Source organism: Danio aesculapii, chromosome 7 (genome assembly GCF_903798145.1).
Source record: "Danio aesculapii chromosome 7, fDanAes4.1, whole genome shotgun sequence".
NCBI lineage: Eukaryota > Metazoa > Chordata > Actinopteri > Cypriniformes > Danionidae > Danio > Danio aesculapii.
The window spans coordinates 71,482,507-71,496,137 of NC_079441.1; the positions used below are offsets into that span (position 1 = coordinate 71,482,507).

Genomic DNA, 13,631 nt, shown 5'->3' on the forward strand with positions numbered 1-13,631 from the left:
CCATGCATCCATCCATCCATCTATTTATTTATCTATCTATCCATCCATCTATAAATGTCTGTCAGTCTATCTTTCTATATCTATCCATCCATCCATCTATTTATCTCTGTCAGTCTATCTTTCTATATCCATCCATCCATCCATCCACCTATTTATCTATCTATCCATCCATCCATCTATAAATGTCTGTCAGTCTATCTTTCTATATCTATCCATCTATCCATCCATCTATCTATCTCTGTCAGTCTATCTTTCTATATCCATCCATCTATCCATCCATCCATCCATGTCTGTCAGTCTATCTTTCTATATCCATCCATCCATCTATCCATTCATCCATCCATGTCTGTCAGTCTATCTTTCTATATCCATCCATCCATCCTTCTATCTATCTATCTATCTATCTATCTATCTATCTATCTATCTATCTATCTATCTATCTATCTATCTATCTATCTATCTATCTATCTATCTATCTATCTATCTATCTATCTATCTATCTATCTATCCGTCCGTCCGTCCGTCTGTCTGTCTGTCTGTCTGTCTGTCTGTGTAGCTATCACACTTTTTAAAATAGCAAATCAAATTTCCCCAATGAGTGGTCAAATCAAAGAGTGTTATCACAAAAGCCAAGAGTTATTGACTGTGATATTTGAAGAAACCAACTGGACAGCAATAGGTCACTTCACATCATTTGTACTGACCTGATCTCTCTTTAAGGTAACAATCATACAATTGCACTTGTTTCCGTGCTCAGTAAGTATCTCTGTGAGTCAGTCTGTGTGTCTCTTTATGACCCAGTTATTGCGTTTTTTTAACCTGCTCCTCCAGCAGCTCAACGTGATGCAACAAATCTACCCTGTGCCAATTACAATCAACAGAACATTGAGAATCTTGCTCTCTTGCTGTGTTTACAGGAAGGTAGGACTTTTAACATAATTAGAAGATCTTATGAGGTGACACTTTTGATATATTTCAATCAAACACTCTCATTCAAAGAGCTCTTAATATTCGTATGAACAATCAGCCTAGGCTCATTGAAAATACTTGCCTCAGCCTACATTTTTTTTTTTTGAAATGTAAATTACACTATTTAGCGTATGTTTCAGATGCTTAATCCACTAGAGGGCGCTGTCTACATTTTTGCAAATTTTAAATATGTTACCCAGGGTACTTTTTGTGGTTGTAAGCTTCAGATGACAAATCCACTAGAAAGCACTCACTACATTTATATGTTTTACATCTGGAATATATTATAGGGTGCATTTTGTTGAACGTTGATGAAGTCAAATCTTCTAGAGGGCACTATCTACAGTTTTGGGAATGTGAAACTTAAAGTACATTTCATTGTATGTTTCTGATGACAAATCCACTAGAGGGCGCTGTCTGCATTTTTTTGCAAATTTGAAATATGATCCTTAGGGTACATTTTATGACACAACTTAGATGACAAATCCACTAGAGGGCGCTGTCTACATTTTTGCAAATCTAGAATATTTTACTTAAGGTTCATTTTATTGTATTTTTTGATGACCAATCCACGTGCTGTTTACATTTTTGCAAATCTGAAATACGATACTTAGGGTACAACTTTACATCTGAAATACATTATAGGGTGCATTTTGTTGAACGTTGCTGATGTCAAATTCACTAGCGGGCACTGTCTAGATTTTTTTGCAAATTTGAAATAGATTACTCTGGGTACTTTTTGTTGTGCGTTTCAATGACAAATCCCCTAAAGGGCACTCTACATTTTTACACTTTACATCTGAAATACATTAAAGGGTGCATTTTGTTAAAAGTTTCTGATGTCAAATTCACTAGAGGGCGCCATCAACGTTTTTACAAATTTGAAATATGTTACTTGAAGTCCTTTTTGTTGCATGTTTCAAATGACAAATCCTCTAGAGGGCACTGTCTGCATTTTTGGGAATCTGAAAAAAGTTACTTAAAGTACATTTCTTTGTATGTTTCTGATCACAAATCCACTAGAGGGTGCTGTCTACATTTTTGCGAATTTGAAATACATTACTCCAGGTACATTTTATTGTAAGTTTCAATGACGTACACTTAAGGACACTCTACATTTTTACATTTAATATCTGAAATACATTATAGAGTGCGTTTTGTTGAACACTTCTGATGTAAAATCCACTAGGGGGCACTGTCTACAATTTTGAGAATCTGAAATATGTTACTTAGGGTACAATTTATTCCATGTTTCTGATAACAAATCCACTAGAGGGTGCTGTCTACACTTTTTTCTGAGTTTGAAATATGTTACTGGAGGTACTTTTTGTTTTAGGTTTAAATGACAAATCCACTAGAGGGCGTTGTCTACACTTTTGGGAATCTGAAATATGTTACTTAGGGTACAATTTATACCACGATAACAAATCCTCTAGAGGGTGCTCTCTATACTTTTTCCGAATTTGAAATATGTTACTTAGCATAAGTTTTATTGTGGGTTTCAGATACACAACCTTCTTGTACCTGTTCAGGAGATGGCGGAACTTGTCATATAGATCAGTTATTGAAATATATTATTTTTTGTTTAACCAAAGAAATACACTCATCAAGATTTTAAACAAATGATTACAGAATGTCCAGTTTTGGGTGAACTCTGCCTTTAACAATGTCTTTATTTGATAAGCGCAGGCTAGTTTCACAATAAATTGTAGCCTACACTAAGTAACGTATTTCAGATTTGCACAGCGCCCTATAGTGGATTTGTCATCTGAAACACAACAAAATGTAACTTAAGTAATGCATTTCAGATTTGTAAAAATGTAGACAGCACCCTCTAGTGGATTTGTCATCTGAAACACACAATAAAATGTATCTTAAGCAAAATATTTCAGATTTGCAAAAATGTACACACCGCCCTCTAGTGGATTTGTAATCTTAAATGTACAACAAAATGTAACTCAAGTAATGCATTTCAGATTTGTAAAAATGTAGACAACGCCCTCTAGTGGATTTGTCATCTGAATTGTGTCATAAAATGTACCATAAGGAACATATTTCAGATTTGCACAATGTAAACAGCGCCCTCTAATGGATTTGTTATCTGAAACGTGCAATGAAATGTACCCCAAGTAATGTATAAGAGACATTCACTGTCCATGTTATATATCATGATATAAACAAAGAGCTGCTATAGAAAAAAAAGTGACTTTCCCATCATGTGATGGAAAAAGTGCAAAACGAGAATACTCAGATTGATGACAATGCTAATTTTTGCGTGAACTATCCCTTTACAATGTCTTTATTTGCGGAGCGCAGGCTAGTTACGCAATAAATTGTACCCTAAGTATCAAATTTCAGATTTGCAAAAATGTAGACAGCACCATCTAGTGGATTTGTCATCTGAAACATACAATAAAATGTACCTTAAGTAAAATATTTTAATTTGCAAAAATGTAGACAGCGCCCTCTAGAGGATTTGTCATCTGAATTGTGTCATAAAATGTACCCTAAGGAACATATTTCAGATTTGCACAATGTAAACAGCGCCCTCTAGTGGATTCTTTTTATCTAAACCGTGCAATGAAATGTACCCCAAGTAATGTATAAGAGACATTCACTGTCCATGTTATATAACATGATATAAACAAAGAGCTGATAGAAAAAGTGACTTTCCATCATTTGATGGAAAAGTGCAAAACAAGAATACTCACATTGATGACAATGCTCATTTTTTCTTGAACTATCCCTTTAACAATATCTTTATTTGATGAGGGCAGGCTAGTTATGTAATAAATTGTACCCTAAGTATCGTATTTTAGATTTGCAAAAATGTACACAGCGCCCTCTAGTGGATTTGTAATCTTAAATGTACAACAAAATGTAACTCAAGTAATGCATTTTAGATTTGTAAAAACACAGCGCCCTCTAGTGGATTTGTCATCTAAAACATACATCTTAAGTAAAAAATATAAAATTTGCAAAAATGTAGATAGCGCCCTAAATTGTACCACAGGTATTGTGTTTCAGATATGCAAAAATGTAAACAGCGCCCTCTAGTGGATTTATCATCTGAAAGGTGCAATGAAATGTAGCCTAAGTAACATATAAGAGACATTCACCGTCCATTTGTTGTATATCATGATAAAAACAGAGCTGCTATAAAAAGAGTGATGGAAAAAGATTCAAATGTAATGCTCAACTTGATCTTTCGCTAGCGTATATTCTGGCGGCTAACTGCTTCTATAAAGCATTTTAATATATTAGTACATAAAGTAGTTATTTATACTTAAAGTACGTAAAGTTCAGTAGCTTAATGTGTGTGAAAGTTCACACTGAAGTTTATTCTATTAAAGTATCAAGCACTCCTTTTAAAAGTATGCTACAGTGTTTTCTTTTTCACAAGAACCCTTAACAATGTCTTTATTAGCAGGCTAGTTTTGTTAGCACTTAGCACTTGACATTCACTGTCCATGTGTTGTATATCATGATCAAAACAATGAGCTGCTATAGAAAAAAAGGTGGTTTTTCCATCACGTGACGGAAAAAGTGCAAAATGTAATGCTCAATCTGATCTTTCGCTAGCGTTTACTCTGGCGGCTAACTGCTTCAGTCACGCAGTTCATGGTGTATGTCATTATTTAAAAGGCTTGCTGTGCGCAGATTAGAGCCGACAGACCATGCTGTGATCTCGCTTTTCTGTACTCTGTCTGCATTTACAAACTGCAGCAGAGCCACGACCATAAGAACAAAGCTATTTGTATGAGCTCAACGTCTGGAGCTGTTTTCCAGAGAGCGTCTGTTCCTGACTTCTGTTTATATATCTGGACAGTGTATGTTTTCTGCTCCACCGCTTTCATTCTCAATGCATTATTATTTTTTATTTTAGCAGAGTAACCAGTACGCCTCTTTTCTTTAAGATGTTTGGTGACAGCAGAGCTCTGATTTTTAAACAAAAATAAAGTAACTGGTGCTAAAAAATCATATACCGTTATAATAAGTTTAATATACTGCAGGGAAAACAAGTATTGAACACGTCATGTTTTTTCCTGGTAATAATGATTCTAAAGAAGCTGCTGACATGGAATTAAAGCAGATTTTGCTAAAAAGCCAAACAATACAAACATAAAAATAAAACAAAACAAAGAAATCTGAGAAATGAGTTCTGTGTAATAACAATGGACAGAAGGAGAAAGTGCTGAACCACTGAAACTTGTTTACCACTTTATATAAAAGGCTTTTTTTGGTGCTGCAGCTTTAAGACGCCTCTCATATGGAGAATAAAGACACATGCATTGCTCAGGTGTGAGTTTCTCACAGACTTCAACAGAGTGTCAAAATCTGCATGCTTCTGTGGGTCTCATCTATCAAATCTGAGCTTTATTTTGTATTTCCTATTGGATTCGTATCAGGTGATTGGCTGGGCCATTCTAAAGCTTGATTTTCTTTCTCTGAAAGCGTCTGAGAGTCTGCTTGGCTGTGTTTTGGATCATTGTAATGCTGAAATGTCCACCCTGGTTTCATCTTCATCCTCCTGCTAATGTAGATGTTGAACTGAGGGTTGCTGAAGAACTACTGAGAGATTTCAGCTGCTGTCTGGGGTTTCACTGTTGAACTACACCTCCCTTTCTTCATGTGTTTAATACTTTTGTCCTGCGTCATTTAATTTAATTACACATAACTTCATTTGTAAACTAATTAGTTTAGTTTTCTTTTCATATATGGATTTCTTTGGTTGTAACAACATCTGGTGAAAATTTAAAGTCAATGGCACCTTTAGAAATGCGTTTTCTGAGAAAAATGGTGACGTGTTCATTACTTATTTCCCCACTGTAATAATAATAATAATAATAATAATAATAATTCTGAACCACTGTGAGGACAGACTTTGGCTGAGGGCTTTTAGAAATTAGCAAAACAACATTTCAGATGATTTACAATGTGCTCCAAATACTGGGAAGTCCCATCATGCACATTTGTATCATCACATAATCTGCTCAAATAAAATCACATGGCTTTACTGATGCACAGGATGGAGTTTATTCGCTAAATCTGTTTCCATCACAGTTTATGCACAGTTTTTCTTATTGGATAAAAAGTCTATCCTGCTCAGTTGTGTGCACACGTTATTTTATCCCCATTTTCAAAATGTGTGTGTGTATGGGTGTTTCTGTAAAGCATTTGTTATGAAATATTCCAAAATGCGCATAAAATAGGTGGATGGAAACAATAGCTACTGTCGTCTGAATGCAAAAGTTGTTCAAAAACACATTAAGGAAAACATCATATATAAACATGCCACAAGAGATATACGCAAAGCCCAAATGCATTTACTGTGTAAGTCTGTATTTCAACTATAGTAACCTTTTGGGTAAAAAAACAAGATTTACTTTCACTATAAAGCAATTTTATATAAATCAAACTATTCAGCCCACAACCCCCAAAATAACAATGCCATTGACCCCCAATATTCTCTGAGGTGGTTATAAATATATATGAAGAGTTTAGATGCAAAACCCTCTAAAAGCCATTTGATATTTTCTTCTGAACTCTTGTGGGAAGGCTCAATAATTTTACATTTATAGAGACAGATAAGTTCTACTCATTGCCTTTCAAGTGAAATACCTGAACATAAACAGGAGGTTGAGATAACTTGTCATTTTAGGAGAACATTTCAGACAGCATTTAGAAGTTTTTGCATCTGAACTCTTCATATAAACCTTGCACACAACTGCACAAACATACCAATAGGCCCAAGTCTACTCATCGTTTAATTCTGGAGAACACCACTCGAAGACCATCCTCCATGTTCAGTTGTGGCCTGTATTTATTTTAATTTTATTTGCTGTAAAGGTGTCAGAAAGTTTAACCTGGAGCCATAAAATCAATGTGCTACATCTGATGCTACTGCACTCACAGAAATAAAAGTACGGGAGCTGTCACTGAGGTAGTACCTTTTTAAAAGATTCTTATTTGTACCCAAATAGTCAACAGTGGTATCTAAAAGGTGCATATTAGTACCCAAATATACCTAAAAAGTACCTTTGAGGAACCATTATTAACCCTTCAGGTACAAATTTATACCCTTTAAAAAGGTACTGCCCCAGTGACAGCTCCCGTACCTTTATTTCTGAGAGTGTGCTGTGTGTTTTTATGTAACTATTAACCACTATCTGTTTTCTTCAGTGGGGTATGGATAACATATGGTAATTCTAATAGTTTAATAAAATGAATTTGACTTTTGGAAATCACCAAGTGACCCCCACTTTGGGAACCACTGGTGTTAATCACCATGAAAACACTCAATAAATAGCAAACCATGCAATATCCAAACATATTGTTCTTATGAGATTAAAAATAATGTCACACTTCATTTAAAGGTACACTTCCTGCTATTAACAAACCATTGACTATGGTATTTGGGTGCTAAATTGCTGCTTATTGTTAGTTATTAATGTAGTAGTTTCAGTTTAAAATTATTCATTGTATTTACTAAATTTCTTTGAAGGTAATTGGTTGCAAACTATTTATATTTGCTGAATTTAAATAAACAAATGAAATGTAATAATGTTCAACTTAATTTGTTCATTTAAATTCAGCTCATATAAATTGTTTGCAATCAGTTCCCTTTAAAAAAAATTGTAAACCCAATGAATCCTTTTTGTCAGTGTAGGATTAGGGATGTAAACTAAGATCCTACTTTATAAGTGCTAATAAATATCTTTATAAAAGGCACTTAATAAACCACTAGTTAACAGTGAGAATTGGTACTTAAGCTAAAACGATGTCATATGTTTTAATTACAGTCATATTCAGTTCCCACCTGCTCTGGGAGTGTCAATGGTTTGATTATCATTTCCATACTGGAGGATCCTGCGTCTGTGAACGTCTGTTTCTGGCCATGAAGACTCTGTAAAATAAAGACAGCAGAAATTAATTCATCTGCAACAACCAAATGTGTACAAAAGCTGACTTTTCTATCTCCAAACTGTCATTGCAACGGGTCAACAATCCCAATGAAAACATTTACACGAAGGCGTCAGGTAAACCAAAAAAGGTATTTGCGAGCAAGTATGCTTGAGTAAAAACATTCGGCACTTCAAGCTCCTCTACGCAAGTGTGCTTCCCGACACACAAGCTGTAAAACCAGAACGGTTCTGTTTAGATTTCTCTTGGCAGCAAGAAAACACAACAGTGTGCTGGAGATACAGCGTTCACTTTTTACTAGACTTATATAGGACACGTCAGAGATTTAAATATCTGCCACACACACTTAAGGACACATATCGCATATAGAAAACTAATACATGGCAATATATACAAATTACATACAGTTGAAGTCAGAATTAATAGCCCCTCATTTTTTATTTTATTTTTTTTATATTTCCCAAATGATGTTTAACAGAGCAAGGAAATTTTCACAGTATGTCTGATAATATTTTGTCCTCTGGAGAAAGTCTTATTTGGTTTATTTCGGCTAGAATAAAAGCAGTTTTAAATTTTTTAAAAACCATTTTAAGGTCAAAATTATTAGCCCCTTTAAGCTGTATTTTTTTTTTTTTTGTTAGTCTCCAGAACAAACCATCGTTATACCTTATTATATACCTTACCTAATTACTCTAACCTGCCTAGTTAACCTAATTAACCTAGTTAAGCCTTTAAATGTCACTTTAAGCTGTATAGAAGCGTCTTGAAGAATATCTAGTCTAATATTATTTACTGTCATCATGTCAAAGAGAAAATAAATCAGTCATTAGAAATAAGTTATTAAAACTATAATGTTTAGAAATGTGTTGAAGAAATCTGCTATCCGTTAAACAGAAATTGGGGAAAAAAATTATCAGGAGGGCTAATAATTCTGACATCAATTGTATATGACATACACATTCATGTCTGGATTTTAAATATATAAAATACAGCATAATAACATGTCATAATTCAAAATATTGCAAAAATGGCTGCATATAAAAATGTGTTTTTAGTAGTGCAAAATTAATTACATTCAGAATAAGTTTGTTTTGACATAAGATGTGTATTATTTCTCATGTACATGTAATAGATATATAAAAACAGATTTTATTTGCACAACTAAAATTATATATAATTTGTATCATAAACATTTATACTTTATATCAATATATAAATAAACATATCTATATAAATAATTATATAAATCTATATATAATTAAATATATCTATATATAAATACTCAAATGTATGCATGTGTGTTTATATACACTGCCTGACAAAAGTCTTGTCACCTATCTACAAAAGCCAGGGGTATTTAAATAATATAATATAATATAATATAATATAATATAATATAATATAATATAATATAATATAATATAATATAATATAATATAATTCTAATCTAATCTAATATTGTATAATATAATATAAATCTAATCTAATATAATAATATAATCTAAATATAATATAATCTAAATATAATATAATCTAAAATAATCTAATCTAATATAATATAGTATAATATAATATAAATGTAATTGAATCTAATATTGTATAATATGATATAAATATAATCTAATCTAATATAATATAGTATAATATAAATCAAATCTAATCTAATGTAATATAGTATAATCTAATATAATCTAATATAATATAATATAATATAATATAATATAATATAATATAATATAATATAATATAATATAATATAATATAATATAATATAATATAATATAATATAATATAATATATACAACTTACATGCATAAAATAAAGCAAAGATATAAATGAAATAAACAGTACTTTAAGTCTTTCCGGAAAATCTAACAGTATTCAGGCATGGAAACAACATGTAATCAAATGTAAAATAACACTCCAGTCATAATATTGCACAATAACCATATAGTAATCAAATAAATTGATCTTTTTAAAAACTACACAATGTTATAAGTTCATGTGCTCGATGGTTTTAAACTCTCTTAAAATGCTCTTACACTCACAGGCCTTAAAAATACATGCAAAAATATGGTAAAACTCTGATGATCAACTATAATCTCGGCTCCACATCGACCGTCCTGCTATGTGAATATTGCAGATGCACTGCAGTGTTGATGCTGAAATTATATTTCTAATTCAGAGGAAGAACAACAGAGAGCTTGAAACAGATGGACCACGAGTTTTTCCAGCACGAGCAACAGATGCCAAACTGGATAAAGCAAAGATGATGAATCAACAGCCAGTAAACATGCTTTATGTACCAGCTGTCCAATGGACTATTGTCAGTGACGCAGCTCACTACTTAAAGAAACCCTCCACTTTTTTGTAAATAGGCTCATTTTACAGCTTCTCTAGAGTTAAACAATTGAGATATACCAGATTTACATCCAACTTTTAGCTTAGCTTAGCTTAGCATAGGTCATTGAATTGGATTAGACCATTAGCATCTCACTCAAAAACGACCAAAGAGGTTTGATCATTTTCCTATTTAAAAGCTCGAATCTGATGTTTTTTACATCGTGTAATAACCCAGCAGGCACAAGATGTGACATTAGATTGACGTTGTACCCCAAAGTCATGGGGATGTTGGATTTTGGGTGAAAATTAACATTGATCTCAGAATCCAACATCGCCCCAACGTCAGCATCTAACGTCGGATGGGTAACTTTCCAACGCAACCTTAAAACAACCAAATATCAACATCTAATGATGTTATAGCTTGACATTGTGTGGACGTTACTACTATGTCTATTAGACGTTGGATTTTGGTTGCCATACGTGACGAATAAATGTCAGTATTTGACGTCAATATGATGTTGGTTTAAGATGTTGGCTCAGCATTGGATTTTGGTCACCTTCCAACACAACATAAAATCAACCAAATATCAACGTCATTCATTTATTCATTTTACATTGGCTTCGTCCCTGATAAATAAGGGACTAAGTCCATGGAAAATGAATGAATGACGTTGATATTTGGTTGATCGCCACAGCAGAATGAACCGCCAACTATTCCAGCACATGTTTTACATAGTGGATTCCCTTTCAGCCGCAACCCAGTACTGGGAAACACACTACAGCCAATTTTGCTTTCCCAATTCACCAATATCGCATGTGTTTGGACTGTGGGGGAAACCCACGCGACCACGAAGTCATGCAAAATCCACACAGAAATGCCAACTGGCCCAGCCAGAACTCGAACCAGCAACCTTCTTGTTGTGAGTTGACAGTGCTAACCACTGAGCCATGCTGACACCTATCAACGTCATTTGACATCAAAATAACGTTATCCTTGGATGCTGGCTAGACACTGAAGTTTGCTCACCTGACATCACGACATAAATCTAACCTAATATTAACATCTTATGATGTTGTGTGCCTGCTGGAAAGACCGATGGAAAATGAAGATGCTATTTTCTCAGCTGATATGGCTAGGAACTATACTGTCATTCTGGCATAATAATTAACAAACTTTCCTGCCATACCAACACAATCTCACGGCAATTCGTAACTTTTTTTTAGTGGCTAATTCGTACGAATTCGCACGATCTAATTCGTACAATTTAGTACGATTTGCTCATCCTCCAATGACGGTTGGGTTTAGGGGCGGGGTTAGGTGCCACGCCTCCTTTTTAAAATCGTACAATTTCGTACGACTGAACTCGTACAAATTCGTACGAATTAGCCACTAAACTGTCAAAACGTAAAATACTTACATTTTCTCGTGAGATCAGGCTGGCCATACCATGACTGCACAGTGCAATTATATTACACAGTGCCTATGAAGTGGACTGTTCCTTCAAACACATTAATACTGATGCCTTGTTGCATAAAAACGTGCACATCTCTCATTGGAATTACTTTGGTAAAAGACCATTTTAAGACTCTATATGGTGAATAGAGCTGTGCAATAAGATGATAAATAATCAAAGGCACAATTGTTAGCCCCTGTAGGAATTTTTACTGGTGACACCTAATACATCCTTAAGTGAGTCTGTAAAACAGCCTTTAGCAATCATTAAAAGGAGGACATTCCAACAGAATATGTTTTACAGTAAGAGGAATTTTGAAAACATGAGTTAGTCTTAGATGTTCAATACAACATCTGGCTAAACCCCCCCCCCCCCACTTGATTAATTCTCATCTTAAAAAGCATTAAATCGGAAATTTGAAGTTCTTCCGCGTATGCCACTGTTTCCCAACCACGTTTCTGGAGGATCACCAGTTCTGCACATTTTCCATGTCTCCTTAACCAAACACACTTGATTTAGATCAAACTCATTAGCAGAGTCTGAAAGACCTGTAATGGGTGTGACAGAGAAAGGAGACATCCAAAACATGCTGTGTTGGTGGTCCTCCAGGAACGTGGTTGAGAAACACCGATGTATGCTGATCGCTACAAATATGCATCAACATCCACAGGTGACATCTACGCTGTTTTTAGAGTGAAATATTCCCAGAAAATATCCAGATATATTCCCACCGACTGCGTTCAACTGTTTCTTATCAGACCGTCTCTGTTTGTGTAGGGTGTATTTGTCCAGCTTTCATTTTGTGATGCTATATATGGGTAAAATCAGCTCCTCTGCGGCAGTACCGTCCTCTTTGTCATCACAAAACATAAAAATGAAACAACTGATACCACACAGCAAGATCAATGTGAGCTGTGAAAGCTGGAGCGGTTTGTTATGCTGACTTGGAGTCGATCTTCTGTCAGTATAGGTTTTTACCTGTGGCTGTTCTTTAATTAACCATTGTGAACGGGTTCAATTTGACTAACCTTTGGTTATGTTGGTGGCTGTTTATGCCCCATTGACTTCCATTATAATGACATTTTTGGATTGCAAAGCCATGACGGCATATAATCATGCATTCTTGATTTATGGTGGTTTTCTAACGTGAGAAGAGGTCAAATTTGTAAGGTTTACTCCTTGCATTTAAGTACAGCTAACAGATCATTTACTGGCAGTACATAATCACTTTTTATGGCATAATTTATTAGTAATCCATTTGTATTTAATTACAATTAATTATGTGTCAAACATTATAACATGTATTCAATTTGCATTTAAGTACATTTTCTTGCATACTTTTTTTTTTTTTACAAGGGGAATCAAATTTCATAAGGAAATATAAAATTTGACCTGCAGGAGAATAATTATAATTAACTTGCCTAACATGTTTATTTTGTGCATTTTTTACTTAAATGATGTAACTGATATTGCAGTATTACAAACAACATCTGATAATTGTGTCTGCCATTGATAACTGTGATTCAATTGGCAAGATTTTACCCCCAAAACCAGTTAAGCACAAATTGTACTGAGCTCAGAGTACTGCATTTAAGATATTAGGGTCAGAGACCACTGTTTATTTTAGCATCATAGAGACAATTAGCATTATTACTGATGTGAATTTGATTGAAATGCATATTAGCTCTGGGTTTGCCAGTAATTGAACAAATTTTACTCATTTTGATACCAACCTGTCCAGGAAAAAATATTATTTGATTTTAGTTGAAATGTTATACATATACATACATATTTGCATATATATACACATACATATATGTACATACATATATATATATATATATATATATATATATATATATATATATATATATATATATATATATATATATATATATATATATATATAAATATACTAATATATATATACATACATATATA

General features: G+C 33.6%; 1 protein-coding gene across 1 annotated transcript in view; it reads right to left on the reverse strand.

Annotated features, from left to right (window-relative positions):
- Positions 1–13,631, reverse strand: part of LOC130232510 (sodium/potassium/calcium exchanger 3) — a 50,077-nt gene that overhangs the window by 35,920 nt on the left and 526 nt on the right. Inside the window, exon 2 of the mRNA XM_056462460.1 lies at positions 7,790–7,876. Coding sequence (XP_056318435.1) covers positions 7,790–7,876 — 87 coding nt within the window. The remainder of the gene's footprint in view (positions 1–7,789; positions 7,877–13,631) is intronic.